The sequence below is a fragment of the Anser brachyrhynchus genome (assembly GCF_964034855.1).
Source record: "Anser brachyrhynchus genome assembly, chromosome: 1".
In the NCBI taxonomy this organism is placed as follows: domain Eukaryota; kingdom Metazoa; phylum Chordata; class Aves; order Anseriformes; family Anatidae; genus Anser; species Anser brachyrhynchus.
Window position 1 is genome coordinate 209,666,002 of NC_137694.1, and position 27,135 is coordinate 209,693,136.

At 53.5% G+C, this 27,135-nt stretch overlaps 1 protein-coding gene across 1 annotated transcript in view; it reads right to left on the reverse strand.

The window, feature by feature from the left end:
- The window catches only part of CAPN5 (calpain 5), a 46,601-nt gene extending 29,596 nt beyond the window's left edge, over positions 1-17,005 (reverse strand). The window contains exons 1-2 of the mRNA XM_080576367.1: positions 16,867-17,005; positions 5,586-5,762 (exon numbers count right to left, since the gene is read on the reverse strand). Of these exons, the coding sequence (XP_080432493.1) occupies positions 5,586-5,747 (162 nt within the window). The 5' untranslated portion in view covers positions 5,748-5,762; positions 16,867-17,005. The remainder of the gene's footprint in view (positions 1-5,585; positions 5,763-16,866) is intronic.
- Between the last annotated feature and the right edge of the window lie 10,130 nt (positions 17,006-27,135).

A 27,135-nucleotide genomic window follows, 5' to 3' on the forward strand; every position in this document is an offset into this window, starting at 1 on the left:
CACGCAGCAGATAAATGAACAGGCGAGCAGCTCATAAATCCCTAAGCTGAGAAGCGCAAAGATCTGGAAGGACTCCGGCTCCCCTGATGGACTGCAGACAGATGACAGACTCCCAGTGAGAGGAGACGGTCCCTTCATCTGCCCAGTGGCAGTGAGCATCCCCACCATCCTTCAGGCAGGACCGAAACCGAATGAGACAGACTGTAAAGCTGCAGAAAGCTGAGCAGAGACGTCCTTTGAGCACTGGTGCCTGGGGTTAGTATTTCTGGCTGGAGAGGGACCCAGAGGGATACAGGGGGCCAGAGGGTTCGTGCTCTGAGCATTGCCTTTTAGTGGCCTCCATGCACCCCAAGCCACCACTTCGGGTGAGCTCTTGGAGTGAAGCACTGCAAGAGCTTAACCCCTGCCTTCCCCTTATCACCACCCTTGTGCTTTTGCCAGCTTCCCAGCCTGTGCTGTACGCTGGGGGAAAGACCTTTTAATGCAGAAACTTGCGGGCAGGCAAGTGCCTCTCCTGCTTTTAGTGAATTAGTTCATTGACTCCTTTCCCATTTCAGGAAAAGCCCGCAGGGACGCATTGTGTAACCCTCACTCAGCAGCAGAAAGGAGCTAAGTACTTAATAACGCAGGGAAGAAGGGGATCTGAGCGATGCTCTTCCCTCCTGCAGCATCTCCTCCTCATCCAAACGCAGTAGCATTGAAATCAGGAGACAATGGATAAAACAGACAAAAGCCCTATACACAAGTCAGGCAAGATATACACCAGACTGACACAGAAGTAGCTACTGAAAAAATGGTTGTTTCCTAATTTATAAAACAAGATTTCTCTTGTCTGGCTGGAAAAAAAAACGTAAGAATAAAAAAGGGCTGTGAATGAGAGCATCTCTCCCCAGTGCCAAAGCAGGACTGAAAATGCCCCGGCCCTGCCGCTGTCCGAGCTCCAGCTGCACGCAACCCTTCCCAAAACACCTGAACCCCCCCAAATTAACCTGACTCTCAGCTTTTCCCCTCCAAATGATATTGCCTGTGCTCAATAGTATTGCAGTTTAGCAAGAGCCTGTGCCAGTGTTTGAGCACCCTCACGGTAAAGAAACTTTTCCTGATGTCCAGGTTGAGCCTCCCCTGGCGCAGCTCTGTGCCATTCCCACATACCCCGATGTCAGTGCCCAGGGAGCAGAGGCTGGCAGTTTCCCTGGCTCCCAAAAACCCGATTTATCTCACTGGATGCACAGACAAACGGCTGCTCCTGTTCTGCACTGCAGCATCCATGTCTCAAACGAGGAGTGCAAAACTCAAATCGGGCACCACATGCCCGAATTACAGACATCTCCCTCGCCTTCAGAGCAGGGGGAGGAGGAGCTGTAAGCACTGGGATCTGTGCTCAGCCCAAACCAGGGAGTTAGATTTCTAATGCAACAGCCAAGTTTTCTGCCAAAAAATAAAAAATAAAAATAAAAAAGGAACCCCTGATGCTGCCCTAGCCAGCTCCAACATCAGCTTTGGCTCAGCAACGAGCAGTCAGTCCCATTTTTAAATGGCTGCACAAAATCAGAGCTCTTTGGGATCCCCTCCCCGGTACACCTTCCTTTTCCCCTCCACACTCGAGCAATTAGCTTTCTGGCTAATTTCTGTGCTGGAAGACGAAGATGTCTGAAGCCAAAGCCTGACTCGAGGCTCTCCCAGCTGTGCACAGAGCTGGCGTCCTGAGCAGGGCTGGAGGCCAGGGGGAGCAGGGAGGGAGGGAGGATGCCCCGCTGGGGAGAAGCAGGCTGAACCCCTTCCAGGAAACTCTGCAAGGCCAGATGTGGGAGGAAATGGAAGCAAATCTCAGCCCGATCTGGACGGGCTATTCACCAGCTGCTCCAGCAAAACCTCCCCATTTTCCCCTGCCCACGAGAGCCCCACGCGAGAGGAAGAGCAGTGCAGGGATTGCTTTTTTTTGGCCAAAGCAGCCCCAGGCTTCGGGAGCAGACGGAGGAGCAGAAAGGATGAGGGCGGGTCTGGGTGCTGGGAAGGAAGGCACATGCACACACAATGGGCTGTTGAGATCCCTACGAGCGCCGTCTAAATACATGGGAATGAGATCCTGCCCCTGTCAAAGCTGATTCCCAGCGAGTTCAGTAGTTACTTTTCACACAGGAGTGAAAACCGTGGCTCCTGCGTAGCGCTTTTCTGCACGGATTGTAAGTACCACCCTTTCTGCGAAAGCAAACAGTTGTTTTTTAACAGCTTACGCTTTTTGTTCCCACTCTCCACCCACTCTGCTTTCACAGCAAAGCCCGGGGCATGGTGAGCTCCTGCGCTTTGTCGTACAGCTGTAGCCGAAACTCTCCAAAACAAACCATGGCCACGGCCCTGGGAGATAACAGAGGTGCACACACAGCATCCCCTGCCTGCAGGCAGCGTCCCAGCGACTGCTGGACTCCATTTCTGGGTCAGGAAGTCTCCAAAGTACTCTGCTTGTTTTCTAAATAAGAATAAAAAAAGGATTGCCCAAGGAAGGATTTGCTGGTTGCAATAGAAAGAGGATACTGGAAGGACTTTTTGGTGCTTAATAACCATTCTGCGCAATCACTGCACAAGCAAGGCAGTCAATTTGAGCTTCGTGGACATTTTGGACCCTACTAAATGCTGCACTGAATTGGAGAAACCCATCGGTTTCTTTGTGAGGGCTCTACCCAGTCCCTTCCAACCCTCCCTTCATGCTGGGCAGGCAGCAAGACCCATTACAGTGGGTGTCAAGTTGTTTCAGAGCAAAGTGGGATTTTTTGCCGTGGCATTTGTGCAGTTTCTTACACCTTCTCCCAGTTGTCCCGCAAAGCAGCAAGATCAGTATCAGGATCCCTGACACCCAGACACATTGAGTTTGCCTTCATACAGAAGATGCTGGCCCCTTTTGCTGGGCTGTCTCCTTTACAAAGCAGTATGAATTCGGGCAGAATTGGGACCAGTAATTAGGAACGTCACTTTGCATTGCTTGGCACAAAGCAGTTCTTCTCCCCACAAAACTCAGTCACTTTTCCCTACATGGACAACTGCAAGGAAAAAACTGGAGAAGTGCTTTAGAGAAAGAGGCTTCTGGAAACTTCAGCAGTAGCCAGAGCAGATGTGAGCCCAAATTCTTTATTTTTTAATGCCAACTTTGTGGTCAGGGCAGCTAGTCTGTTCTGATCCTGCCAGACAAAGACATCAAGGAGACATTGAGATTTCTCAGTGTGGGCTTCAAACTTTTTTTGTGAAATTCCCTTCATCTGGTGCAAAGGCAATGAAGGAGGCACCACTGCCTCATACCTTGCTGGCTGAGCTCACGTCTCCCTCACCAAGGGTGCTAAGAGCCTGGCCACCAAGAGCTGCAAGTGAGCTGATAGCCAGAAAACCAGGGGGAGAAGAGTTGGGCCACCCATTCAGAAAAGGTCTCCATTCTCCCTAAAAAGAAGCACCAGCAAGTCTGTGCATGATAAATCCTGAATATCCACAGACATCCGTGGCTCCAGCAGCAAGCTCTGAGACACAGATGCTCGGCACAAGATGAGCAAACGTCCTCTGGCCACCTACACCAACACCCAGCCCTCTGCCATCAGACGTGGGGTGGAATTAACGTGTGAGAAGATGTGGGGCTGAATTAACAGTTGTGAATGCAAGCCAGCAAGGGTGAGTGTCAAATATTTCCCTACCCTTTAGTCCCAAAGAAAGTTGTTTAGAAAGTCTTGGGCATCACCCATCTGCTATCTCTTGTTACCTGCAAGACGATTTCCTGATTCATTCCGAGTCACCATCCCTGGAGTCAAGAAATGTGTAGATGTAGAACTTAGTAGCATGGGTTACTGGTAGACTTTAGGACTAGATTAAAGGCTCGATGAGATGGTCTTAGAGATCTTTTCCAACCCGAATGCTTCTGTGATTCCATGTTGTCTCCATGAGACCAAATCATGGTGGCCCTATCTTCAGAAGGCAGCTGTGCACAGAGCATCTTTCCAGGGGAATAAGCTAAAATGCACACAGAACCTTGCAGAAACCCCATGTCCAGGCAGAGCTGGAGTGGAAGAGCCCAGGGCAGAGCAGAGGGAAGCAAGTTCTTCTACAAGGAGCCTGCCTGGGGGCTCAGCCTGGCCTGCCAAACAAAAGAAGCCAGCTCCTCCTGTCACACAAAGCCTTTTTGTCCCCCCGCCATGTGACTGCCCTCACTCAGACAGACACGGCACTGTCTCGTGGAAGGCCAGCTGATATTTCGGGCTGCTGCGGGGGCGAGGAGGTCAACAGCTCATCGGGCGGCCCTGCCACCATGAGATGTCCGCAAGCAAAAATGAGCAGCGAGGCCGCAGGCAAGGAAGGGGAACCAGGTGTGTCAGGTGCTGCAATACGGCCTCTCCTCAGACACAGTTGTAGCAACTCCTGGGTCCCCTACTTCATGGTAGTTGGAGAAGTGGCCTCATGGTCACCTCTCAGCAGATCCCAGGACCCCGCGTGGCTGGTGGTGTCGGGCAGCTGCGGGTCCCTGTGGTGGCAGCCCTGCTCCAGCAGGGCCACCCCGAGCAGGGGGCCCAGCCCCACGTCCAGGCGGCTGCTGGAGATCCCCAAGGAGGAGCCCCCAGCCCCTCTCTGGGCAGCCTGTGCCAGGGCTCCGGCACCCGCCCAGCCCAGCAGTGCTTCCTGAGGGGCAGAGGGCACCTCCTGGGCTCCAGGCTGGGCCCGGGGCCTCTGGGCCTGGCCCCGGGCACCCCTGAGCAGAGCCTGGCTCCGGCCTTGCAGATATTTATACACATTGATAACATCCTCCCTGAGCCTTCTCTTCTCTAGGCTATAGGGTCCCAGCTCTCCTCCTAGGAGAGCTGCTCCAGTCCTTCATCATTTCTGTGGCCCTTCGCTGGACTCCCCCCAGCAGCAAGGACACACGGAAGACCTTTTGCAGAGGACACACAGACGGACGTGGGCCCTGCGTGAGCAGCAGTGGCATGGTTTTGCTCAGGAGAGAAGGGATGGATTAAGACCCTGCCCCTACAATTGTCACTGTGGGTCCAGACCTGCACATCCCTTTCCCCTCCAGAATTTTGGCACTGCCAGACGAAGAGTTAAGCTGAGCAGCTCACCACTAGGTCAAGGCTGGAGTGAGGACTCATCATCATTATACTCAGCCCCCAAATCCCACCTCCCAAAGACCCCTAAAACACCTCTCTTACCCATAGACTATTTTCTTTCCCATTTCTTGGCTGAGGAAAAATATTCAAAGACACTTCATTGCTCTGCCAGAGCCACCAGCCTTCACAGCATCATCCGGCAGTCAGGCTGCAAAGCATCTCTCTGTTTTATGCATGGGGAAACTGAGTCACAGAAAAGCCAAGAAGACTCCTTTGCTCCTGGGGCTCACTGGGGGCAGAACAGACTGGTGCTGGGTGCTACAGGTCTGCTCAAAGACGCTCATGCTGCTGAGCCTGGGCAAATAAACCTTGCTGGGGATAGGACATCATGGCTGGGGCTTAGCACTGTGCTTGGTGGGGAACCCTTGGTGAAGGTTGAGTTTTGGGGAGTCCCTGAGAGCAGGGGTGGCGGAAGGCAGCGTTATGGGACAAGGGGACAGGCACACTTACTTTTGGCCGCTTCCACTGGATGCCCTGGATCCTTGACTTGTAGAAGAGCGAGTCATCGTTGGCGGGGAAGAGAGGGTCCTCAAAGAGCTGCTTCCGCCGCAGGCACTCCTTCTTCAGGGAGGTGTAGCGCTGGTTCTCGTACGGCTTCACCGAGGAAAACATCCTTCCCCAGCGGCCCTGGGAGGACAAGCAGAGTGAGAGTGAGATGTGTAGGGTCTGGCCAGGGACACACACTCCTACTCCGCAACACCTGGACCAAAAAGTCGTGGCTGGAGACCAAAAAGTGATGGCTAAGACCAAGTGCACCTTACCGGATATGGGACTCCCACTTCCCCCAGAGCTGGCCAAACACCACCAAAACACCACCACCACCAAAGGAGATGACAACCTGCCTGTTAGTTAAGTGATAACCTATTTGGGAAAAATGCATCCTGTGGGGCTGTTGAAGGAGACGTCCCCAGCGAGCTGGATATGAGCATGTTTTATGGTGGCTGAACACCTACCCTGGACTTTGCCAACACGGATCCCATTCTCAGCCCACTGTTATGCAGAGGGAACTTCAATGTTAATATCAAACTTTTAGAATCCTGGTTGTACCCTTCAAAGACTTCAGGAAACATCCCTCTGTTGCCATCAAGCAATGGTCATGTATCTGCTCGAAAAGCAGCAATGAGTGCAGAGCCAGTGCTTCAAGAATCACCTTCTGCCCCCGCCATGTAGCCCCCAATTACACACACACACAATTCACAGTTCCATCAGAGACGCCAGTTTCTCAGTAGATTTGATCGGGTCTGTTTTTAATTAAAAACAGCCTCTTGGCAGCGTACCATGTGTTTTTGGATTAATTATTCTGTCTTGACAAGCGTCTAGCTTCTAGGGCAGAGAGATGAATCTAGCAATCCAGAAGACAGCAGGAAAACATGGCCCAAATGCCTCTGAGAGAGAGCAGCTCCTCTCCATCATCACCCCAACATCCCTGTGGCTTGGTCATTGGGTACCAACCCCTTTGCTCCTGTTTTCATCCGTCCACCCCACAGGTCAAGTCACCTTGGCCCCGCAGCAGGCCCAAGGGAAGGGGGACCTCTCCGTTGCTCCCCTCTGCTAAATCACAGACCTCCTTCCAAAGCTACTTCCCTATCGGTACACCATATTTATCCATGAATGAGCTGTCTTTCTCCTCAAAATGGGAAGTCCTGTTGAAACCATGACAATTAGTGAGCCTAAACCAATGCCCTTGCTGATCAGAGAAATCCTCTGAGAGCATCCCTCACCCAGCCAGCCTCCTCTCGCCTGGGCAAGACAAAACCACTTCACCTCTGCGAAGCCAAAGAGCAAAGCATAGGTTTTAATTATTTATCAGCCTAATTAGCAGCACAAGTGCTCATCATCCATGGCCTAAGTGAACCCCAAATATCCCCCTTAGTGGTGGTTCCCTGCTACTGAGGAGTGGATGCTAAAGCAGCTGGTGGTGCTTTCCCACCCAGCCAACGGCCCACCTACCCTGATGCAGACATAGCGAGCATTTAGTGACGATCCTACAGGACTATGGATTTGGGATTTTGTAGTTTATAACATCTTATTTTATGGGCCAAAGACAGGGAGAGGAGTCCCAGCTCTGCCTCTGGTGCACTGCATGACCTGCTGTATTTGGAGACCAAGGCTAGGACTTGGCTGCATGGGGTTGGTTAAAAAAAGGCATTAATTCACACAAAAGCCTTTGATTGCAGCCCAGCAGAGCAGTGGGGTGCTGTGGTTAAAGGGCTCCTAGTGATGCTGATGGGAGTTTCTCCTTGCTTTCAGGACAGGTTCCCAGGTGCTACAAAGAGACCCAGATGCATCACCTGCCCTTAGAAAAGCCTTAAAATAAATGGCCCAGTATCAAGAGCTCAATAGTACACCAGATTTACTCTTTCAGAAGAGCAGACAGCCTCACTGAGCAGCCAGGGAATGCACGCAGAAGACAAAACCTACACCCAGGCTGCTAAGAGGGCCAGGACACAAGTTAGCTTCCAGGTCTCCAGAAGAAGAAGGGGATGAGACAGGAGAAAACATGACCTCCCTGGGGACATCCCAACAATGAATGAGCTCCTTTTGAGTGACAACCAGGCAGGACTTTGGCAGTGACAGCACTCACAGCTGTAGAAAGACACAAGCAAAGCAGCAGCCCCAGGAGGGGATGGTTGGCAGCCACCTTCTGCATGAAAACTTCGGTCTGGGAGGGAAGGATGCTGCCCTTGGAAAGGACATTTCCATGAGATGCTGTGCAGGAAGAACTTGTGAGATTTAGAAAGAGAGCCTGCAGCAGAAGGAGGTCTGGTGGCTTTCGGAGAGCCACGCTCGAGTTAAGGCAGGAGCTGCGGGTTTGATGCAGGTGATGCTGGACGCCGCTCCGCAGCCTGTCCCGTGGCCAAGGGCTGGCACTTGGCTGCTCTTCCATAAAATTGCTCTGCAACCGCAGCTTGGAGCTGTGTTTTCCAAGGACCCTTGCAGTGCTGACTTCCGTGAGAAGCCCTGGGAGATGTCCGTCCCCATATCCTAGCCCTCGTGGCCAAGGATCCCCAGCTTTCCTGCCACCCAAATTCACTTGGGAGAAGAGGGCTGACTCCTTGCCCTGCTGTCCCGCCTCGGGGTGACTGCCCCCCTTGGCCGACAGGGTGGAAACAGATTTGAGCTGCAAAGGAAAAGCCAAGCTAAATGATAAAAGATACTGCTCAGGATCTTTTACAAACCCTGCAGAATAATCAAAAGCAAGGGGGGAGGGAGAAGGATGTTCTCGGGGCAGTGTTAAAATTCATTACTGTTTTTAATTTGCAGCATTTCATGCTTACCAGACTGAACCTCAGATCTGCGACATTAACATGCTCAAGGGCTGCCTAATTACTTTTTGCCTTCTTGCACGAAGCTGGGATGCTCCAGGAGCAGGGGAACCGGCTGTTTTCATGCCTGAATTCGCAAACCTACAAGCGCACGCATTTGTGTGTTTGGTTAGGGAGCGAAATCTGCACTCCTGACCTTCTTTGCAGAGCTGAAATTTTGGAAACAGGTCTGAGCCCGACCTCGGTTCAGTCACGAAGCAGTTAAGCAGGAAACTATGTGATTCGAGGAAGGAGCCAAAGGCATGACTCAGGGCTGCTGTGGACTCCCCCTTCCACCCCCAGCATCGCCCAGGCGTGGAGCTCCGGCCAGCTGGTAGCGATCACTGCAAGGGGGATAAGTAATGACAGTGCCAGTGCTGGCCAGGACCAAATACTTGCTGAAAGGCTCTTCCTTCCTCTCTCTGAAACCAATTTCTCCTCCTTCCCTTCCAGCCCGGAGCCTCCGTGCCACAAGCAGCTGGCATGGGCTCGCCGCATCCACATTATCGCAAGGCTGCTCCCCGGCCAGGAGCAAAGGGTTCCTTGCTTGCAGATCCTACAGCTTTTATTTGTCTGCCTCCGAGTCAGACTAAACAATTTGCTCTCAGGGGACGGGATCTGCGTCCTCGCTGAGCAGGAGATATTTCTGATATCACATTGCAAAGGTGTGGGATCGGTCAAGGAGAAGACGAGGTGGGGACCAGGCTTTTGGCTGCCCAAGTCCCAACCAGGTGAAGTTATGGGCAGCCAGGCTCTGGCTAAAATGTTTATTTAAATATTTATTTTGCCTCCTGGGGTGTTTCTATTGACACAAAACATTGGGATGGGACAGCACTGGGGTTGCTCACCCTCCTGCCAACAAAAAAGTCCAGTCCTGCAGAGGAAACGCTGCCAACACAGGGACAGCTTTATGCACACGTTTCCTACAACCCCCAAAAGAAACAATCAAACCATGGATCCTTTTCTATACTAAAGGTGAGATAAGCACTGCACACCTCCTAGCCAATGCTTCTACAACCAAAAAAGCCTCAAGCTTCAGGCTACGAAGTCTCAGTCCCATTTAAGGGCCATCGGGACCGGCAGCGGGGCTGGCAGCAGGTCCGAGCCGCGATCCCAAAGCCCTTTCCCGTTCCCACGGGGCCGCCTGCCGTCGCTCTGCTGGACTCCAAGCGGCGTGGCCCAGAGCCAGCAGGACCGCAGAGCATCCTGCCCGCACCCGCCGTGCCCGCAGGGACCGGGAGGCGAAGCCACACCGGCGAAAATCAGAGAACATCAGACATCATCTCTTCGCAAAATGACAGCGGTTAACCAGGGAGCTAATAATTCCCATGGGAAGCCGAAGGTTCTTCATCTCCAGATGTTCCTGAGCAGTTGGGCATCTTTTTTAAGTAGGTGCTTTAGCTAAAATGCAAATTACTGAGAATTTACAGCTGTTAGTCGTTGAAACAAAGCTGTTGAAGAACGGAAGGTTGGATGTCCCTTTCTGGCCTTTATCTAGGGGTAAAAAAGTTTCTCCGTTCTCATCTAACAGCTGAAAGCTCCCCCAGGCTAAAGATAAAGCAACCCTTTTTACTCTTAATGATATTTTATCCAGTTCTGGCTTTTGTCAGCAGCACAGCTGGGGTCTAGATCCGCAACCCTGAGCACAGCACCTTTTGGCCAGAGGGTTAATTGTATGTGCCCACATAGGGAGAAGCTAGCCCCAAAAAACTTGGTGTGGACGGAGTGAATTTAGTCTCTCCAAAAAATCCTGATGGGATTCAGGGCTGTCCTTTTGGAGGGAATAAACCCAGCTTTTTGCAAGCACATAAATAAGGCAAATGGTCCCCGATGAAATCTCCAGGTGGGAGTGGGAAGAAGCATCCCATTGTGCTAGGATGGGTGGCCCCGGCACCTTCCCTGCCTTTGCTGCAAATGTTCTTTTTAATGAAAGATTACATTTTCCTTGAGGTTTTTATGGTTATATCCAGCTGTTAGGCAGTAAGCTCTGCGGGTTTCAGGGAGCTTTGCAGAGGGGAGCACACAGGGCAATGCCAGGCACTGGCAGGAGCGGGGCAGGGACCCAGCTCCACCACGCGTGCACCTCGCTGAGAACCCACCGATGTGTTTACACGGAGCTGCAGCTTCCAGGCCTGGTTTTAATAGGAAAACCTGGGGTTAACGGGTCAGGGCAGCCACCCACAAACACGTGTTTTTCCACCCCGGTGCCAGCAGGTTATTAGGGTGCTCAGCAGTGCAGGGCTGCCCTCTCTCCCTGCAGCTGCCGCTTTGCAAGCGGTGACTCACCTGGACAGGAATGAGGAAAGGCAGTCCCATTGTGAGTTATCCCAGCTCCTGGCCGTCACACCCTGCCCGGTTCCTACAAGTAACCATCCGGGGATGCCCCGACCCGTTAACCCCTTGCTGGAGCTCCTATCTCAGCCCCAGCTCGCTGAGCTGCCACGGCTGAGCTCTGCCTCTGGCCAGAGATGCTTCTGTGGCCCCGGCCAGCCCAACGCTTCTGCTCATCGCGGACTTTAAGGGCAGATGGGATCAGGACGTCTGTCTGGAGGCATCCTGGCACAAAGCAAAGCCGGTGGCAGCATCCCCTGCTGGGCTGCAAGCGCAAGGGCCTATGGAGAGGCAGGACTAGCAGGGAGGGCGGCGGAAGGAAAGCAAGAGATGGCAGAAGGACAGACCCAAAAGCAGTGGGCAGAGGGATGCCAGCGTGCCCAGGCTGCCAGCCTTGGCTGAGGGATGAAGAAAGGAGCAGGAGACATTCACTGCTCGGGGTGCAGCTCACCCCGACCCACTCGTGGGCTGGGGAGGACAGAGGAGCTCAGTTTTGGGTGCCCCACCAAGGCCACATGTCCCCAGCAGCCAGCCTTACCACTGCCGACACATGTCAGGGTTGTGTCCTGTGCCACAGCGGGGTTAAAAACCCTTGGGGACCAGGTAAGGCTGTGGGACAAGCACTGAAAGATGAATTCATGAGCTTTGCCAGTGCCCAGCCCGTGGAGACAGCGATCACCTCGCTAAGCCCCAGCACCGAGCTGTGACCCTGGTTAATGATTACAAGCAGCACCGCGAGGAAGGGAAAGGTCACATCTGAGCTCGCCCACGAGTCCTGGCACTTCCCAACAAAACCCTGCCGAGGTCAGGGAGCTCCTCCGGGGCCACGTGGAGCATCCTCAGCCCAAGAAGACACAACAGCCATCACCCCATACGCATAGTGCTGGCCACACACTGCCCACTCCATGAGGTTATAGGAGCATCCCTTTTCCGCATCCCTTTTGATCACCATTCATTCAAAAATAAGTCAATAAAAGGATGTTGCCTTTGTAGGGCCGGACTGGACACGTATTTCTATTATTTATTCAGGGCTTCTAATTGAACGTCTGGACCAGGCTCTTGGAAATCTGGTCACACTGACTCCCCTGGACGCCGTGCACCGCTACAATACACTCACACCGATTTTCTTGCCAGCTGGACAAAACCGTGGTCCAAGGGCAGACCTGCGCCCCCGTTATATCTCCGCAGAGGGAAGGACAGAGGAGTCACGGGGCATTGCCTGAGGCAGCGCAGACAGCCTCGTGCTTGGGCGTTCCGGGTCGCAGAGAGGCTTCTTGAAGAGGTTTCGGGAAATTCATTCAGAAAACCCATCATTAAGCACAGATAAAATGCGGCACGTCTCCATGCAAATGCTCAGCCTTCAATTGCTTCTGCAGCCTCCGGGATAATTAAAGCAATTGAACTCCGAGAGATGCAGAGACGCGTGCCCGAGAAGCAGGAGAGATAACGGGGCTGCAGCTGCTCCACCGGAGCTGGAGGGAGGCAGGCGGGTGCTACGGGATCAGCCCCGGCACAGAAGCACCGAGGCACTCTGCTCCTTGCCTTCCGCCCTCTTGGTGCCCCTCTTTTTGTTTTTCCCCTTCCACAGGGTCTTAATCCTCTCAGGAGCCCCTTCCTGAGCCCCATCCTACAAGTCCCCGAACCCCAGCGCACAGCTGGGCACTGTCTGACTGCTGAAGGGCATTCCCCTTGGCTGCAAAACCCTCAGGCCGGGCCAGCAAATCTGCCTCGGATTTAGCCCCATCGTTTTGATTTCACCTCTGTTTTCCTTCTTGTTTTTAGTGAGCTCTCTGTGGCTCCTCTTGGGGCAAGGACAAGATTTCTCCTGCTGTGGAGGTGCCTTCAGCTCTTTGTGCACAGCGGAAATACTCAGGGAAGGACCAACCCTTTCTACAAGGCACAGCGACCTCCCCAAAATGCAGGACATCTCCATGCACCAAGAGGACACAGCCTTTTGTAGGGTCTCCAGCCCACGTGCAGCACTCATCCTCGGTCGCTTTGGCTTCTCAGCAGAAACCACGAGCAGAAAGGGGGAGCCCGAGCCCCTGCTCCTCAAGCTGCGTGTCCCACCTCCTGCGTGGAGGTGAAATCCCAAATCCTCACCCTTCTGAGAGCGTCCACCCCCACGGACATCCCCCAGAGGCTGTCACCATCAACAGCATCACCAGGAGAGACCCTACACAGACCGGATAGAAAGGAGACATCCGTCCAGCTCCTTCTGGAGGAGGATTTCTCCTCCCCTGAAGCCCCCCAGCTCTTCAGCCGCTGGGACGGGGACGAAGCCCCCGCCTCCTCCCACAGAGCCAGCAGGGAAATGCCACGGGAGCACTGATGGGCTGAGCCTAGGCGTAAATCCAGGGGAAAATGCCACTTTTAGGGGCACTGCGGCACCAAATGTGGGACATCAGGCACAGGGGCTAGAAAAGGAGGCTGCGGGGACACGGCGCTTGGCTCCCCTGGCCATGGGCCACCAACAGAGCACTGATATCCATCTGGGCGGAGTAAAACCTAGATCTCCCAACCAACGAACCCTCCCAGAGTCCCTTTATGCTGCTGGAAGTCCTTGAAATCCTTGGAAGAGCTTCGCTTCCCAGCAAGAAACCCGCTGTTGGCTGCAGATGCAATAACTCACCCCGCGCAAAGAGCTGCGGGGTTGGCCCCATCCGACGCAACAGCGGGCACCTGGCGGCTTGCACAAGGAGGGTTGGCGGCTTCATCTTTTATCCGTGTGAGATTTCCCTTTGTTTTCACCCCAGGAACCACCCCGGAGCGATCCTTGCAGTGTTTGGGCAAGCTCGGCCAGGTGGCAGGACCGGCTCTGCAGGGCTTCGGGAGCTGCCAGCCTGCCAATACTCGGTGGGAAGCTCTCGCTTACCAAGGTGTGGCTTGCAAAAAAAAATAAATAAAAAAAATAAAAACCCAACCAAACAGGCACGCTTCCTTCTTTTCTATGTGAGTAGGGGAAATGGAGCAGCTCGGACAGCTCAGAAGGACTGACACCCGTCCGTCCCCCTCCAAGGGCAAACCGAGGGGCAAGGAGCTTTTTTTCCGTGCCGGAGAGTATTTTAAGGTAAAATACATCAAAGCACTGCTGAACTGGGCCATACCCCGTCGAGAACATGAAAGCTGCCCACGGGGTGTGAGAGCAGGTCCAGCCCCCTCAGAAGGGCTGGATGAGGCTCAGAGGAGCCAGATCCCTGCCCTACAAGCCCCGAAACCCTGGGCTACCAGCAAGGATCTGCATCTGCCGCATCGCCGGCACAGCCCCGAAGCACGAACCTCCGCAATTGCGCTGCTGAGCGTGGAGAAGAAAGGTTTTATTTTCCTAGAGAAGGTAAAAAGCTCGATGGCACCATTTCCACTGGACCCTGAAGGAGCTACCTCTAGGCTAAGGCACCAAAGCGGGGCTTTGTCCCACCCCGCGAGCCCATTTAGCACAAGCAACCCAAGGATGGAAAGGCTCCAACGTGCTGGGGGGAGACCCGAGAGCAGGGGAAGGGTTAACGTTGCAGCCAGCCAGCCACCCCGCTGGTGCAAATCAGAGCAGCCCTGATGAAGGCAATGGGTTTGTGCCCATTTTATGGGCCGAGCTCGGCCCTTTCTCCCTGGGTAATCAGCTGGAAGCGAGCAGAGCCGGAGCCATGTGCCGGGCCCCATCCGTGCTGCTGCCTCTGGGGACGCAGGAGGTGGAGGGGCATCACCTGGTCCCACACAGGAAGCATGCCAAGGAAAACCTGTTACTGAGGTTTTGTGCTCCACAGGAGGTTCAGAAGAGCGGGTGAAGGCTCAGCCCTGAAGATACCAGCAAATAAACGGTGGCCAAATGTGTCCCACCTGCACTGCATGGGCAAAGGAGCAGCAGACACCTCCTCAGGGGCCAAGGAGCTGCCATCTCTAGGGGCTTGCGAGGAGGAGGAGGGAAGGGGCCTGATCCCAGAACCCCAGGATCCCAAATCCCCGCGTGGCTGGTGGTGTCGGGCAGCTGCGGGTCCCTGTGGTGCCAGCCCTGCTCCAGCAGGGCCACCCCGAGCAGGGGGCCCAGCCCCATGACCCCAGCCCTCAAGTCACAGCTGCAGCCTTCTCATGCGAGCCCGCTTGGACTAGGTCAGGAAAGGGCTTTTGGCACCTCCGGACCAACCAGAAACGTCTGGTGACGAGTTCACAAGCATGAGCCGCTTTAGAGGATGCACCCATTCTTAGCATCACCGTCCTCGAGCACAAACACTGCCTAAATCTGCTCTTGGGATCAGATCCAAAGCCTTCTTAAAGCATCGATGCTTTGTTATTAATCTGTGCAGCAAGCAGGCAAGGGAGAGCTGGATTTATTTTTTCTTTTTTTTTTTTCTTTCTTTTTTTTTCTTTTTATTTTTTTGAGGCATAATCAAGGAGGCTACCCTGACCAGCCCTGGTGCCCTGGTTCTCGCTCTCCAGCCCGTCCCCGATAGGAAGCCACCACCAAGCCTCTGGAGAAGTCTCCCAGTCTCAGCTGCCCAGGGATGAATTCCCCCCCCCCCCCATTTTTCTCAGTTCCAACCCCATCCTCCAGATCAAATAGCTCCCCGTTTTCACCCCTTGGATGTCCTTAGCAGCAATCACATCCCTTCTCTGCCTTTGCTGGGCTTTTACAGCCTCCATACAACATCTCGGCCAGCCTCGCAGCCCTGCTCCAGGCTGAGCTAACCCCGACCCCAGCACCTGCCACCACCACGTTTGCTCTTCCCACCCTTGTCCCACCAACACCTCACTCCCCTCCTTGCACCGAAGCAGCCCCGAGCCCCCATTTCTGCTCTGTCCACATAATTCATCCCCCAAATATCTGCCCTGTACCACCTCCCCTAACCCCCCAGCAGAGCCACCTCCCCAAACACTACATGGGGCCAGATGGAGGAGACCTGTAGCGTCTCCTCTCCCTAAAACCCTCCAGTCCCTGCTGGGGAGGGACCAGCAGTGGATGAGCTCGGTTTGGGAAGGGGAAAGCCTCGATCCTCAGCGATGCTGCCACCAGGCTGAGCCCAGGAGGGGAAACCAGCACCCGGGGCAAGACGTGGGAGTGGATAGAGGGGAAAAACTGCAGCATGGTCCTTGCTGGATGCAGCAACCAAAGCAGCCGGAGGATTGAAGAGCATCCCCCTTCCCTCCGCGCTCACCGCCCTGCGTTTGCCATCTGCCTGCTCCCCACCAAATTTGGAGCTAGCGCAGCATCCGCATCCAGTGACATGACGGGGACTGGTAATAAATGATCAGTAATAAGTATTTGGCAATAAATTATCGGCAATAAATGCAAGCGCGAGTGGATCTGCGGGGCAGCGAGCGGGGCAGGAGGTGCGGGACCAGAGCCTGAGCCCTGATGGGATGCTCGCCGCCTGCAAGCACCAGGCTGGCTCCTCAGCTCCCAGACAGCATTTTCAGGGCCGGGAGAAAGGGATTGTGCCTCCTGCCAATGGGATACGGGAAACCCAGGCTCAAATCCCTGCTCGGAAAGCCGGGGAACATCAGTTCCCTTCATCCCGGCAGCCTGGGCTGCCCGAGCTCTCTCGCCCTAACTTTCCACGCGACTTCCTAAAAGCCTTTGGGTCTGTCCCAAAAAACGGAACAAAGCACAATACTGAAACCTCCGTTTTTTAATTATTTTTTTTTCCCGGCGCAGAAATCCTGCTCTCCAGCCAGCGGCGAGGCCTCGCTGCTCAAAGTTTGTGTCGGCAGCAGGCAGCGAGGGGAGCAGCTGCGGGGCTTCGCCCGCCCGCTCCCCAACTTTCGGGCACCCCAAAACTTGCAGCACCCCCCCCAAAATCTCAGCCTCCCCCAGCGCTTTACCAACACTGCTTGCTACCGGCACGGACAGCGGGATGCTCCTCTCAAAGAGGGGGTGCGTGGCTTAATCCCCCCCCCCCAAAAAAAAATAAATCCCTCCCTCACCCCCCAGCACCGCACCACCCCCCCAGCACCCTTCCCAAAGCCACAGGTGCCCGGAGCATCCCCCGAGGGGGCGGCAGCTCCCCGGGGCTGGGCTCCGAGCTGCGGCCCTAAGGTGGGGGTGACAGCCGTGGGGGGGCAAGGAGAAGCCCCCCCCAGGTTGTCCCGGGGTTCATCTTTACCTGCTCGGTGCCCGGTGCCCGGTGCACGATCGCGCTCCGCCGCCCGCAGCGCTCCGCGTCCCCAAGCGCCGCCCCGACGGGGCGGGCAGCGGCCGCGCCTGCGCTGGGGCCCCGGGATCGGGCAGCGGGGAACTGGGGAAAGGAGCCTTCCCTTTACTGGGACGGACTGGTCGGGAGCTGGGCTTGCCGGCTGGTGGCTGGTGGTTGGGGGAATGGGGCGAGGGTGAAGGTGGAGATGGGAAGGGGGAGCGGGGATGGGTGCTGGGGGCGCGCTGGGTGCTGGGGTGGGGGTCCCGAGGGGCTGGGTCACCCACACCAGGGTCACCCAGGCACAGGGCGGTGTGGGATTAGGGTACGTGTCCCCCCCCAGGTCAGGGATCATGCTGAAGGAGCTGTGTTTTCCAGCCCCGGAGCCCCTGCTCGGTTTTGCAGGAGGGAAACCGAGGCAGCGAGGAGGGGGCTCGGAGCCTGGTGGTGGCGCTTGGTGACCCCTCTGTGCCCTGGGGACCAGGCAGCCCCCCCCCGGCTGTGACCCCATAGTGGGAAACGTGCATGTGGCTACACCACAAAATGGGGAAAATAAATACGTCCCATCCCAAATCACGGCCCCACGGGGGAAAGGAGCTGGGGGGGGGGGGGGCTTTATGGGTTTGTCCTAGGGGCTCCGAGGTGGCACGGAGGCGCTTGCGGGGTGAGCTGTAACTTAGGGCAAAAAGGGGAGACCCATTCAAGACAAGAGTTGTAAACACAGGGAATTCTGGCCTTTCCATATTTGGGTTCTTTTTATTTTCCTGTTAATTTCACAGTAATTTCATTATGAATTCAAACCGTGCAGCATTTGTGTTACAGCTACCTCATTTGTTTGCCAGAGCCTCTGGTTCCACGCGTGTGGTGTTTTCTCCTTCAGCAAAAGCCATTTGCTCCTGTTCTCCTCCCCATTTGCTCACGTTCTCCTCCTCCTCCTTTCCCTTTCTGCCCTGCAGGCCTGGGGGCTGCTGTCGTCTGGCTGCGCTTAGAACCAGGTCAGTGCAATGACCCCGTTCCGTGCCATTTCTTTCCTTTACCCCAACAAAAATTGCACAGGGAAAAAAATGGGGGGAAAAAAATCATATTTAGGATCCCATATTAGTTCCCGAGCTGTGCACAGCACTGAACCATCCCCCCCAGCATGGTGCAAAACTCAGCAGCAAAAGGATTAAAAATAAAAATAAAGAATGGTGAAAGCTATTTCTGAAGGTTTGTAAGGGACTCTTACATGGAGTAGACCCTATGTACGCCTCCAACCCCAAGCCCCACATCTTCAGTAATGGCCCTAAAAACAGGGCAGGGAGATCACGGAGCCCATCCTGATTTGCGATGTGCTTTAATTGGCACCCATCAGTTTTAATTGGTGAGGGACACTCCAATATTAACTGTGGGGTTAGGTTAAGGGGTTATAGGGTTGGGGATAAGTAGGGGCATGGGGATATGGGGACCAGGGGATATTGTACAGCACCAAACGAAGGGAAGGAATGAAGGAGCAGCAACAGAAGAGCAAGGAGAAGAAAAAAAAAAAAAAAAAAAGAAAAGAGGGACTCTCCTGGGACAAGTCAGCAACAGGAGCTGGGTTTTTATTCTGTTAACAGGCTGGAAAGCTTTAGGGAAAAGCTCCTGTGATGAATTAGGGTCCCCAAGCGCTCCCTTCTCCCCCCAGGGACGAGGAGCCCGCTCTCATCGCCACCCCGAGCTCGCTGCGGGTTCGGCTGCGTTTTCAATTTCAGCCTCAGCAGGGGAAGGAAAGTGATGTAAATACAATTAACGCCAATGCACGAGGCCGTGGCGATAGGGGCAAGGTGAGGGATGCACGAGGGGGAAGGAAGAAATGCCCAGGTTTTAAAATCGGGGCCTGTAATTAAAGGAGGAATAAGGAAAAGGCAAACTGCAGCCAGTGGTTCCTTCAACATGCGAAGGCATCGTGTTGTCCCCTGTGGGATCCCAAAGCAGGCTGATTAATGAGGTTTTCTGCCCTCCTGGGAACAGGTTGTCGCACACCCTGTGGTCCTGGGGTGGGTGACGGCAAGGGTCTGCCCACCCCGGGGTGGGAGGTGGGTCAGGGCTCCTGCTCCCCCCTGCCCCAGGGGCACATCTGGGGGAGAAAAAGGAGAAAACAGTCGCAGGGGCAGGCGGCTGGCACCCTTATCCTCATTTTCACCCTACAAAAAAAGCAGGGAGAGGCTTCTGCGGGCCCCATCCGCAGTGCAGGAGCTGCTGGTGAGGGCGAGCCGAGCATCTTCTCCTCTCTGAAGGCACCAACACGACTCCTCCAACGGCCCAGGATCACTTGGATTAAGCAGCATCCTTCCGAATTTGACAACGCCGCTCGCAGCCTCTGGAATACCAGTAATGTATTCTCTCCTTTTCCCTCTCCACATGATTGCAGCATAATCTCCTCCTCACTTGATTTATTTAAGCAGGCCTTCAGATGCTCCAGTAATGGGAGTCATTTAGGTCCCTCTGCAGATATGTATTTATTTATTGCTGTTGGTTGACACTGCAGAGCCAGTTGGCAGGAGAGAGACAAGGCCGGGGTCACAAGGACGTTAAATTATTCGCTGTCGAAAATAGCTGGTCGAGAAAGTTGAATTAAGCAAGGTCGTTCAAGGTCACAGTCAATCCCCGGTGGGAGGAGAAGGGCGTTAATTAGCTGCTTTATTTATGGGGGTCATCAGGACCGAAGGGTTGGTAGCAAAAAAGGGAAACTACAGCAGCTCCTCTTGCTTTTTGGCACAGGCAGCTCTGGGGTTTGAGGCCAGATTGCTGTCCTTGCCCACGATGGAGAAGTGAAGTCTAAATCAAGTCTGGTTTGGGACTGAGTTTGATGCTTCTTCCATGAAGATGCTGCTGTGGTGGCTGGGGAGGTGCTCAGCAGGGGTAGGAAAAGCAGTAAACTGGGCACGTATGACCTGGAGGGAGTGGGAGCCAACAAACCTCGTACTTACTGCGTGGCCCTCCATGGGAAAGCAGAACCACGACAGCCAGGTCTTCAGTGCCAGGCCAGAAGGGACCTTTCCTTCCACGGATCCGTGTCAAAAAGATGATTTTTTCCCTGTTCTTTCTGCAAAAAGTGAAAGGTAGAAGCCGTAATACACAGAAAACCCTAAGAAAACCCACCCCCTGCCCCGCCAAAGGCATCGGCCGTGAGTTCTGGTGGCACTGGCTGGCAACGAGCTGGTGCTAATTGCGATCTCTGCCGGGAAATCCACACCACTGTGTTCAGCTCTTAATTGTCCCTATCGGTGCTTACCTCGACACGGTCACAAATCAAGGGAGCTTTGTAACGGGCCGCCTGCTATTAAGCAAAAGTCAAGCAGCAAGAAGCTGCTGGAGAGCGATGAAGACGTGAACTTGTGCTGGATATCGGAGGGGAGAATTGGTGGCGCAGGTGAGAGGGAGATGCTAAGAGACTGAAAACACTGACCAGGTAAAGAGAGGGAAGGTTATCTGCCTGGGGAACAACCCCAAGGGAAAGGAGTGTGTGAGTATATTTACAGAGGGCGACTCAGGTAGCACAAATCCAGCATGGGGCTGCTGAAGCATTTACTCTCACCCTAGATCCCAAATCCTCGGGGATGAAACCATGTCACACAAGTGTGGGGAACCAGGCTCAGGTCCCCAGCCCCGTGCCCTGGCTGTCTGAGCAGCCTTTTTGCTGAGCAGGGTGTGATCAGAGGAGAGCTGGGCTTGCTCTAACAGCTTTCCTACCTGGCATTGACCTTATGTCCCGAGCAAGCGCTCGCCTGCGTACGAATAAGCCACCTCAGGAGGAAAAAGTCCAAGTGCTGAAAAAAAAGGTGGCGTTGCAAAGCCCCATTTAGGGATGTGCTGCAGTATTAAGCTCAAACGTGCCAGCCCGGCCCAGCCCTTTATGCCTGGGCTTTCAAACAGCCATCTTCCTAAAAGGGGAGAGAACCCCCCACATCTCCGAGCCTTTCTTCCAGCCATAAGTTGATGCATTTCGAAGTAGCAGGGGGCTGAGCGACAGCCATGGCAAATCTCCATCTTCCTGCTGTGGTCAGCAGCGGTGATGGGGTGCTGCCCTCTGCCACAGCCTCAGGATATCAGCAGATAACGGCTGATAAACCACCTTGCTGGGGTTTCTCATGGCATAAGCAGCAGGATTGGGCTTGCCGGGAAGCCAATGCCATCTCCTGGCCACAAACCCTCCAGGACTTTGGCAGGGACGGACCTCTGCAGGGGAGCAGACGGCGTTAGAGGAGGGCTCCAGGCAATGACCTTCCTTGATTTTTCCATGGGGTTTTCCACGCTGAGAAACAAGACAGTCTGGAAAACAAGCGGCTTGCCAGCAAGCCCACGTTCCTTGGAGCAGAGGAAGGAAAGGAGCAAACGGCACCACTGCTCTTTTCATGGCAGGTCAGAAGCGGTCCCAACAAACGCTGACTCCAAACGGTCCTGCCAAGAGCTTTTTAGGCAATTTTCCTGCCGAGTCTCTTCACCCCAGAGCCAAAAAACATACAGTTGTGATTTTTTTTTTCCCCTTGCCATCTCTGCCTTCAGCTCTGAGCAGACAGATGTCTGAGGATGCCATTTCCAGCAGCTCCCAAAAGCACACGGAGAGCTGACGAAGGCAGAGCTGCAGGCGGATCATCAGCGGATGCCAACTTTGGATGTATGCTGGCATAACTGAGTCCAAACTCTTGCTTGATAGCGGCATCCTTCTGCTTCAAATCATTTGGAGATATATCAAGCACTACCTGGCATCAGAGACTTTGTCCTTCCACGTGGTGACCCTCAGGTAGCACTTTTGGGTTGTCCTCCTTGCCCAAATCCTTGCTGTCGTGCACGTAGAGCAAAGCTCCTGGAAGAAGACGGGGCTGAAGATGACCCAGAGGATCCCCTGCGACACAAGACACTGAGCTGAGTAGCCAGTGGCTCCAAAAGGATGTATTTCCCCAGGGGTTTACTCATTTTCTTCAATATATTTCTGACCGAGCCACCACCAACACCCACCAGGAGGTTGGCCACTCGCATCTGTTGCAATTTCAAGGAAAGAAAGAGGTTGCAGAAGGGCTGAGGACCATTTGCCACGTCGGCCAAGTGGCCCAACAGTCCCTTCACCCCCCTGCTCCAGGAGCCACGATTCCAACACGCTCACCCCACGAGAACTCATCATTTGGGATTTTTCTCCCCATTTCCAACGGGGATGTTTTTATAGAATGAGTTATTCTGCGAGAAACGCTTCTAGGACATGTGCTGGAGGCTCCTAGGGCATCTCCTTGTACCCTGTCAGCCCAACATCAGCACGTATGGCTCCAGCACTCGTGCTGACTCCTGCACTCGGTGAGGAAGCCAGCTCTAACCTCTTCCCGGGGCCTGTCTAGGATTACAGAGCTCAGGGCAGGTTGCCTGGGTGTTAATTAGAGAGGTCACCTCTACATCTCGGCTTCATCAGCTTAGCTGCAAACAGGAGGGGAGCATAAAAGTGTTAGCGCAATTGAGATTGATGTGCTGCGGCCAGACTGGCTGGGAAGGTGGAGCCCAGGGTGTGGGGAAAACGGCAGCGACGTGATTCTTCAGGTAAGCCTCAGCTCAGCACCCTCGTCTGACCCCTCAGCTGGAATTGTAAGGACCTAGGAGCCCTCCCGAGCCTTGCCTCGGGTACAGCCCCGAAATGCATGCTCAGAAATCCTGCTCCTCTCTGGCAGTGTCTACAGACTGGCTTCTGCCCTGTTCTCCTCCACGAGTCTTACCTTTTAGGGGAAAATACTGCACTGTAGCCAAAACGAATTACCCAGACCCGCTGATAAGTGCTGCTTGCCACCTGGGTCGTGCAGATTCTCCCCTTACTCACCGGTAATACAGACAACAACGACACAGATGGCATCTCTCCTTGATCCTCGTCTTTTTCAAACTTTTAGAGAACGGGGACGTGTCAGTCAGAAATCTGGAGGAGAACGTGAGGCTTACTTCAAACGCCTCCCTGCTCGGGGTGGCCCTGCTGGAGCAGGGTGGCACCAGAGGGACCCAGAGCTGCCCGCCACCAGCAGCCACTCGGGGGTCCTGTGACGTGGTCCATGCAACCAGGGCAGACTCAAAATGTTGAAAGCGTGGAGATGAGGCCCCTAAACCTTCAGAAGGTTCCTGGGAAGGCTTCTCCAGCAACCTCCAAACTAAGACACGCTCGATGCCTAAGCTCCAGCAGACCCTGCTGATCTAGCTCTATTTTTCAGAAGCCTTCTCATGTACTCCGCACTTCAGACAGCTTTCCCCTCTCTTTTTCACAACACGACTGCATTAGTCAAGTAAATGAATAATGATACAGCTTCTGAGCAGCCTGTGGCGCTGCCAGGAAGCTGTTGCCTCATTAAATCTGTGTCATATCCACTTTCACTCGCACAAGGACGCATGTCTTGGCTGCCGGGCAGTGGACACGAGGTGAGAATTTGGCCTTTGGGGGGTTTCGGTTTCTTTAAAGGAGTCCGGTTCGCAGCTTGCTGGCGGAGCAACAGGCAAGGAACCCTCTGATCCTGTAAAAAAAAAAAAAAGATAAAAATTGTTAATTGGCATTTAAGAGAAAAATATCACCTGCTTGCAGATAGCATTTCCTGCTTTGCGATGTGGAAGGAAGAGCAGTTACTCGAACTCTCTCCTGACTCTCCAACCCTCCCTGGCTCGTGCTGCAATTAAGCCTGATCTCATTAACGAGACGCTGCCAGACCTGGCTGGGATTTGGAGAGGAGATCTAGGGAAAAGGCAGGTGTTGCAAGAAGTGGCAGGGCTGATTCAGAGCTTGGCTACCTTCCCTCTGAATCAGCATGAAAATAATTAATATCCCAGGCTAGCAGTAGGGGACGGCAGCCAGCTAGCTAATTATATGGTCCTCCTTATAAACCCAAATCCTCCCCACTTTTAATAATTCAAGTGATCTCGCTCATTTGCCAGCCGAAAAGAAAGGGCTGGATTAATTAGCAAACAAGTGCGTAGTGCAGAGCACTCGGTAAGGGAAAGCTAAGACAAAATGATTAGCTTTGCCTTAAATTCTCGGAAAAAAAAGAAAAAAAAGAGAGAAAAAACAGACGCAGCAGTGCTCCCATAGCACAGAAAGTCCCATTGCTGTGTCTGATGCTGGGAAATCATCCTGCCCAAGGATATAAATCCACCCCAAGGATGTAATCCATCCCAATGCATCCAAATTGTTTCCTCCCTGCACACGGTGTTTTATTAGGGCTAATAATGGACTCGGCCAATGAAATGTCTTTTCATCGCTATCTGTCTGTGCCAGCAAGAGGGCACGGATGCCAAAAAGAGAGAGTCAAAAGGGTTTCAGAAGTGCAGAGCTTGTTTCATTTCTGAAGACAGGAAAAAAAAAAAAACAATCCAGTTCAGTGACGCTGATAGTTTAGGAAAAAATAAAGAGAAAATCTCTTATCACTCAGCTTCTTACAAGGAAAGAAGCCTCAAGACTCGTAATTAACTCAGATATTGGGGACAACTTCCCAAATCTAGCTTTGGAGCATGCAGCTGGGAGGGACTGTGGCATCCTGGAGGTTTCAGGCCCTGTCCTGGGAAGGCTGTGTCGTGCTAAGGCATGGCAGCTCGGGGGCTGCAGCTGGGGAATGGGGCATCGTGCTGGCCCAAAGAGGCTCACCCTGGTATGGCTGAGGGGACGCATAGCCCGTGTCCCCCTCGTTAGCAAGGGGAACAAGCAGGGCCCTGTTATCACCTCATTTCTGGGTACAGCTCTTGCTGTAAGCCCAAGATCTTCCCATGCAATACCAGCTCTGAAAGCATCCCTGTGTGGTGGCAGCTCATGGAAGAAGAGGGATTCCCATGCTCGCTGCCATTACCAGGCCAACTTCCACCCCTGCCCCAAAAGCAAAGCAGCCCAGGCTCTACCTTTCAGCCAAATCACAGGCAACCTTTGCAGAACGAATCCCGAAGGCTCACGTTTCCCTGCTGCAGTTGTGCCGATACGCAGGAGGTGGCAGCATCCTTCCAAAACGCAGCACTGCAGCTAAAAGAGCCTGGTGGCAGCCAGAGCCCAGTTTTTTACCTGGAGGGTGAGTTAATTGTGAAACAACGCGGTCTGGGACACAGGGCTTGAACTGACGAGGTGTTGCTCCAGTTGTAGACGAGGATTTGATGTCAAACCAGGATCTGCTGGGGGGAATCCCGCAGCCCAGTATCTGGAGCAGGGCAGGCGACTGCAGAAATTGCATCTCATCAGCCAAGAAAAGAAGAAGCCGGGCCTTTAACGCAAATGCAGCAGGGTTACACGCTTCGTATTGACACGGACCAGAGCTTCACAGCCCATATAGATGCACATTTCTTTCTGAGAGCAACATACGAGAATTACAACCACTGTCACACCTCTGATGGATGACACTCGAGGTTCCTTCTGCTCTCCCTAATTTGCTGACTCCCGATTTCAAGCTGCTCGCGACAGGAGCAATCTCTGATCTTATCAGGCTCTTTACGTACATGTATTTAAGATACAACTTGGTTGTCAGCGAGTGTTTTCCTGTATCGCTCTTTCTCCCTGAGCCCAGATCTCTAAGCACAAACAGCCAGGCTGGGCATGGATTCAGGCAGGAGAAGACCATTTGAAATCACGCTGTAAAGGGATGCTCTCCTCCACCTCCAGCCTTCCCACCTGAAGATGTTTCTGCTCCAGACACTCATCACCACCACTGCACGAAGTTATTGCTTCCACCACTCTGTCTAGGACTGGTAAATCCGCTCAAGGCAAGAATGACCAGGTCTGTTTGCTCCAATGGTCAAATTAGCCAGACCTTGAGCTGGCAGAGCAGAGTAGCTCTGCAAAGGGGCCACCACAAGTGGCAGTTTGCTCTGGGAACACCTCTCTGCAGCCTCACAACTCCTTGTTCTGAATCCCAGGTCCCTCAGGAGACCCCAGGCATAAAATCTTCATAGAATCACAGAATGGCTTGGGTTGGACGGGACCTTAAAGCCCATCCAGTTCCAACCTCCTGCCACAGGCAGGGATGCCACCCACTAGATCGGGTTGTCCAAAACCCCATCCAACTTGACCTTGAACACCTCCAGGGATGGGGCATCCACAGCCTCTCTGGGCAACCTGTGCCAGTGCCTCTCCACCCTCTGAGTGAAGAATTTCCTCCTAACATCTAATCTAAGTCTCCCCTCTTTCAGTTTAAAACCATTCCCCTTGTCCTATCATCATCTGCCTGAGCAAAAAGTTGCTTTCCATCTTTTTTATGATCCCCCTTTAAGTACTGAAAAGCTGCAATAAGGTCACCCTGGAGCCTTCTCCAGGCTGTAGAAGAAACCCCAAACTTCTGCACAGCTCTTCCAGCCCTTGTCTACAAGGTGCTGTTTCTAAATGCTTTTCTACACTGATTTGGGGTCCTCTTATTAAAAAGAGATGTCCTGAGTGGTGTTTAAACACTGATTTTGCCAAAGACCTGGTCTGTACCAGGATTTCATTGTGGGGTTGGGATGGGGTGGCTGTGATGGATGTACAGACCTGATGCGGAGCTGCTGATGTGCCACGTGCTGGCAGCTGAAGAGGATGGGTTCTCTTGGTCCATGGTCCACGAAAGGAGCTTCTACTCCATCCTGACCACGAACACCGCGGGATGTGAGCGTATGGACAAACCCACTGAGCTGTACAGCAGCTGCAAAGCAAATTGAGAGCAAACAGTCAAATTCAGGGGAACGTGGCAGAGAGATCTTCAGCAGCAAGCCATTAATCAGCCCTCCCACTTCAATTAATGCCAGCAGCAAGAAAACCCAGCTGGAGTTTGTTTGCTTTTCAAATAAGCTGTATAAAAATATCCCTCCTGCGACAGCTCTGCTTTGATGTTGGGGCTCGCAGGTTCATTGCTAGTTTTAATCTTCTAACTAGCACTTAATCTTGTTTTCGTTCCAGCCCAGGCGGGATGTTAAAAACAAGAAGATTAAAGAAAAGCCTTGAACAAATAGAAAAAAAATAAAACAGCAACAACAACAAAAAAACGTGAAGACTTTAGACTAACAAAATCCTGTTAAGCAATGACTCACGGGTGCCGGGACAGGTCTGCCCAGGTGCAGAGTGGATTTGGCTGTGGTGTTCGCTGCTTCTCTTACCTGAGAAGTTGGACTTGTCCCCAGGTTTACACAATGCTGCAATATTTTAACCAATTTCCTCCGTTCTGCTGCCCGGCAGTGAGTCAACATGGCAGCTACGAGGAAAAAGCACTGCTAAAGTTAGGCATCCACATAAATCACTGCAGCAATGATGCTCTGCAGCCA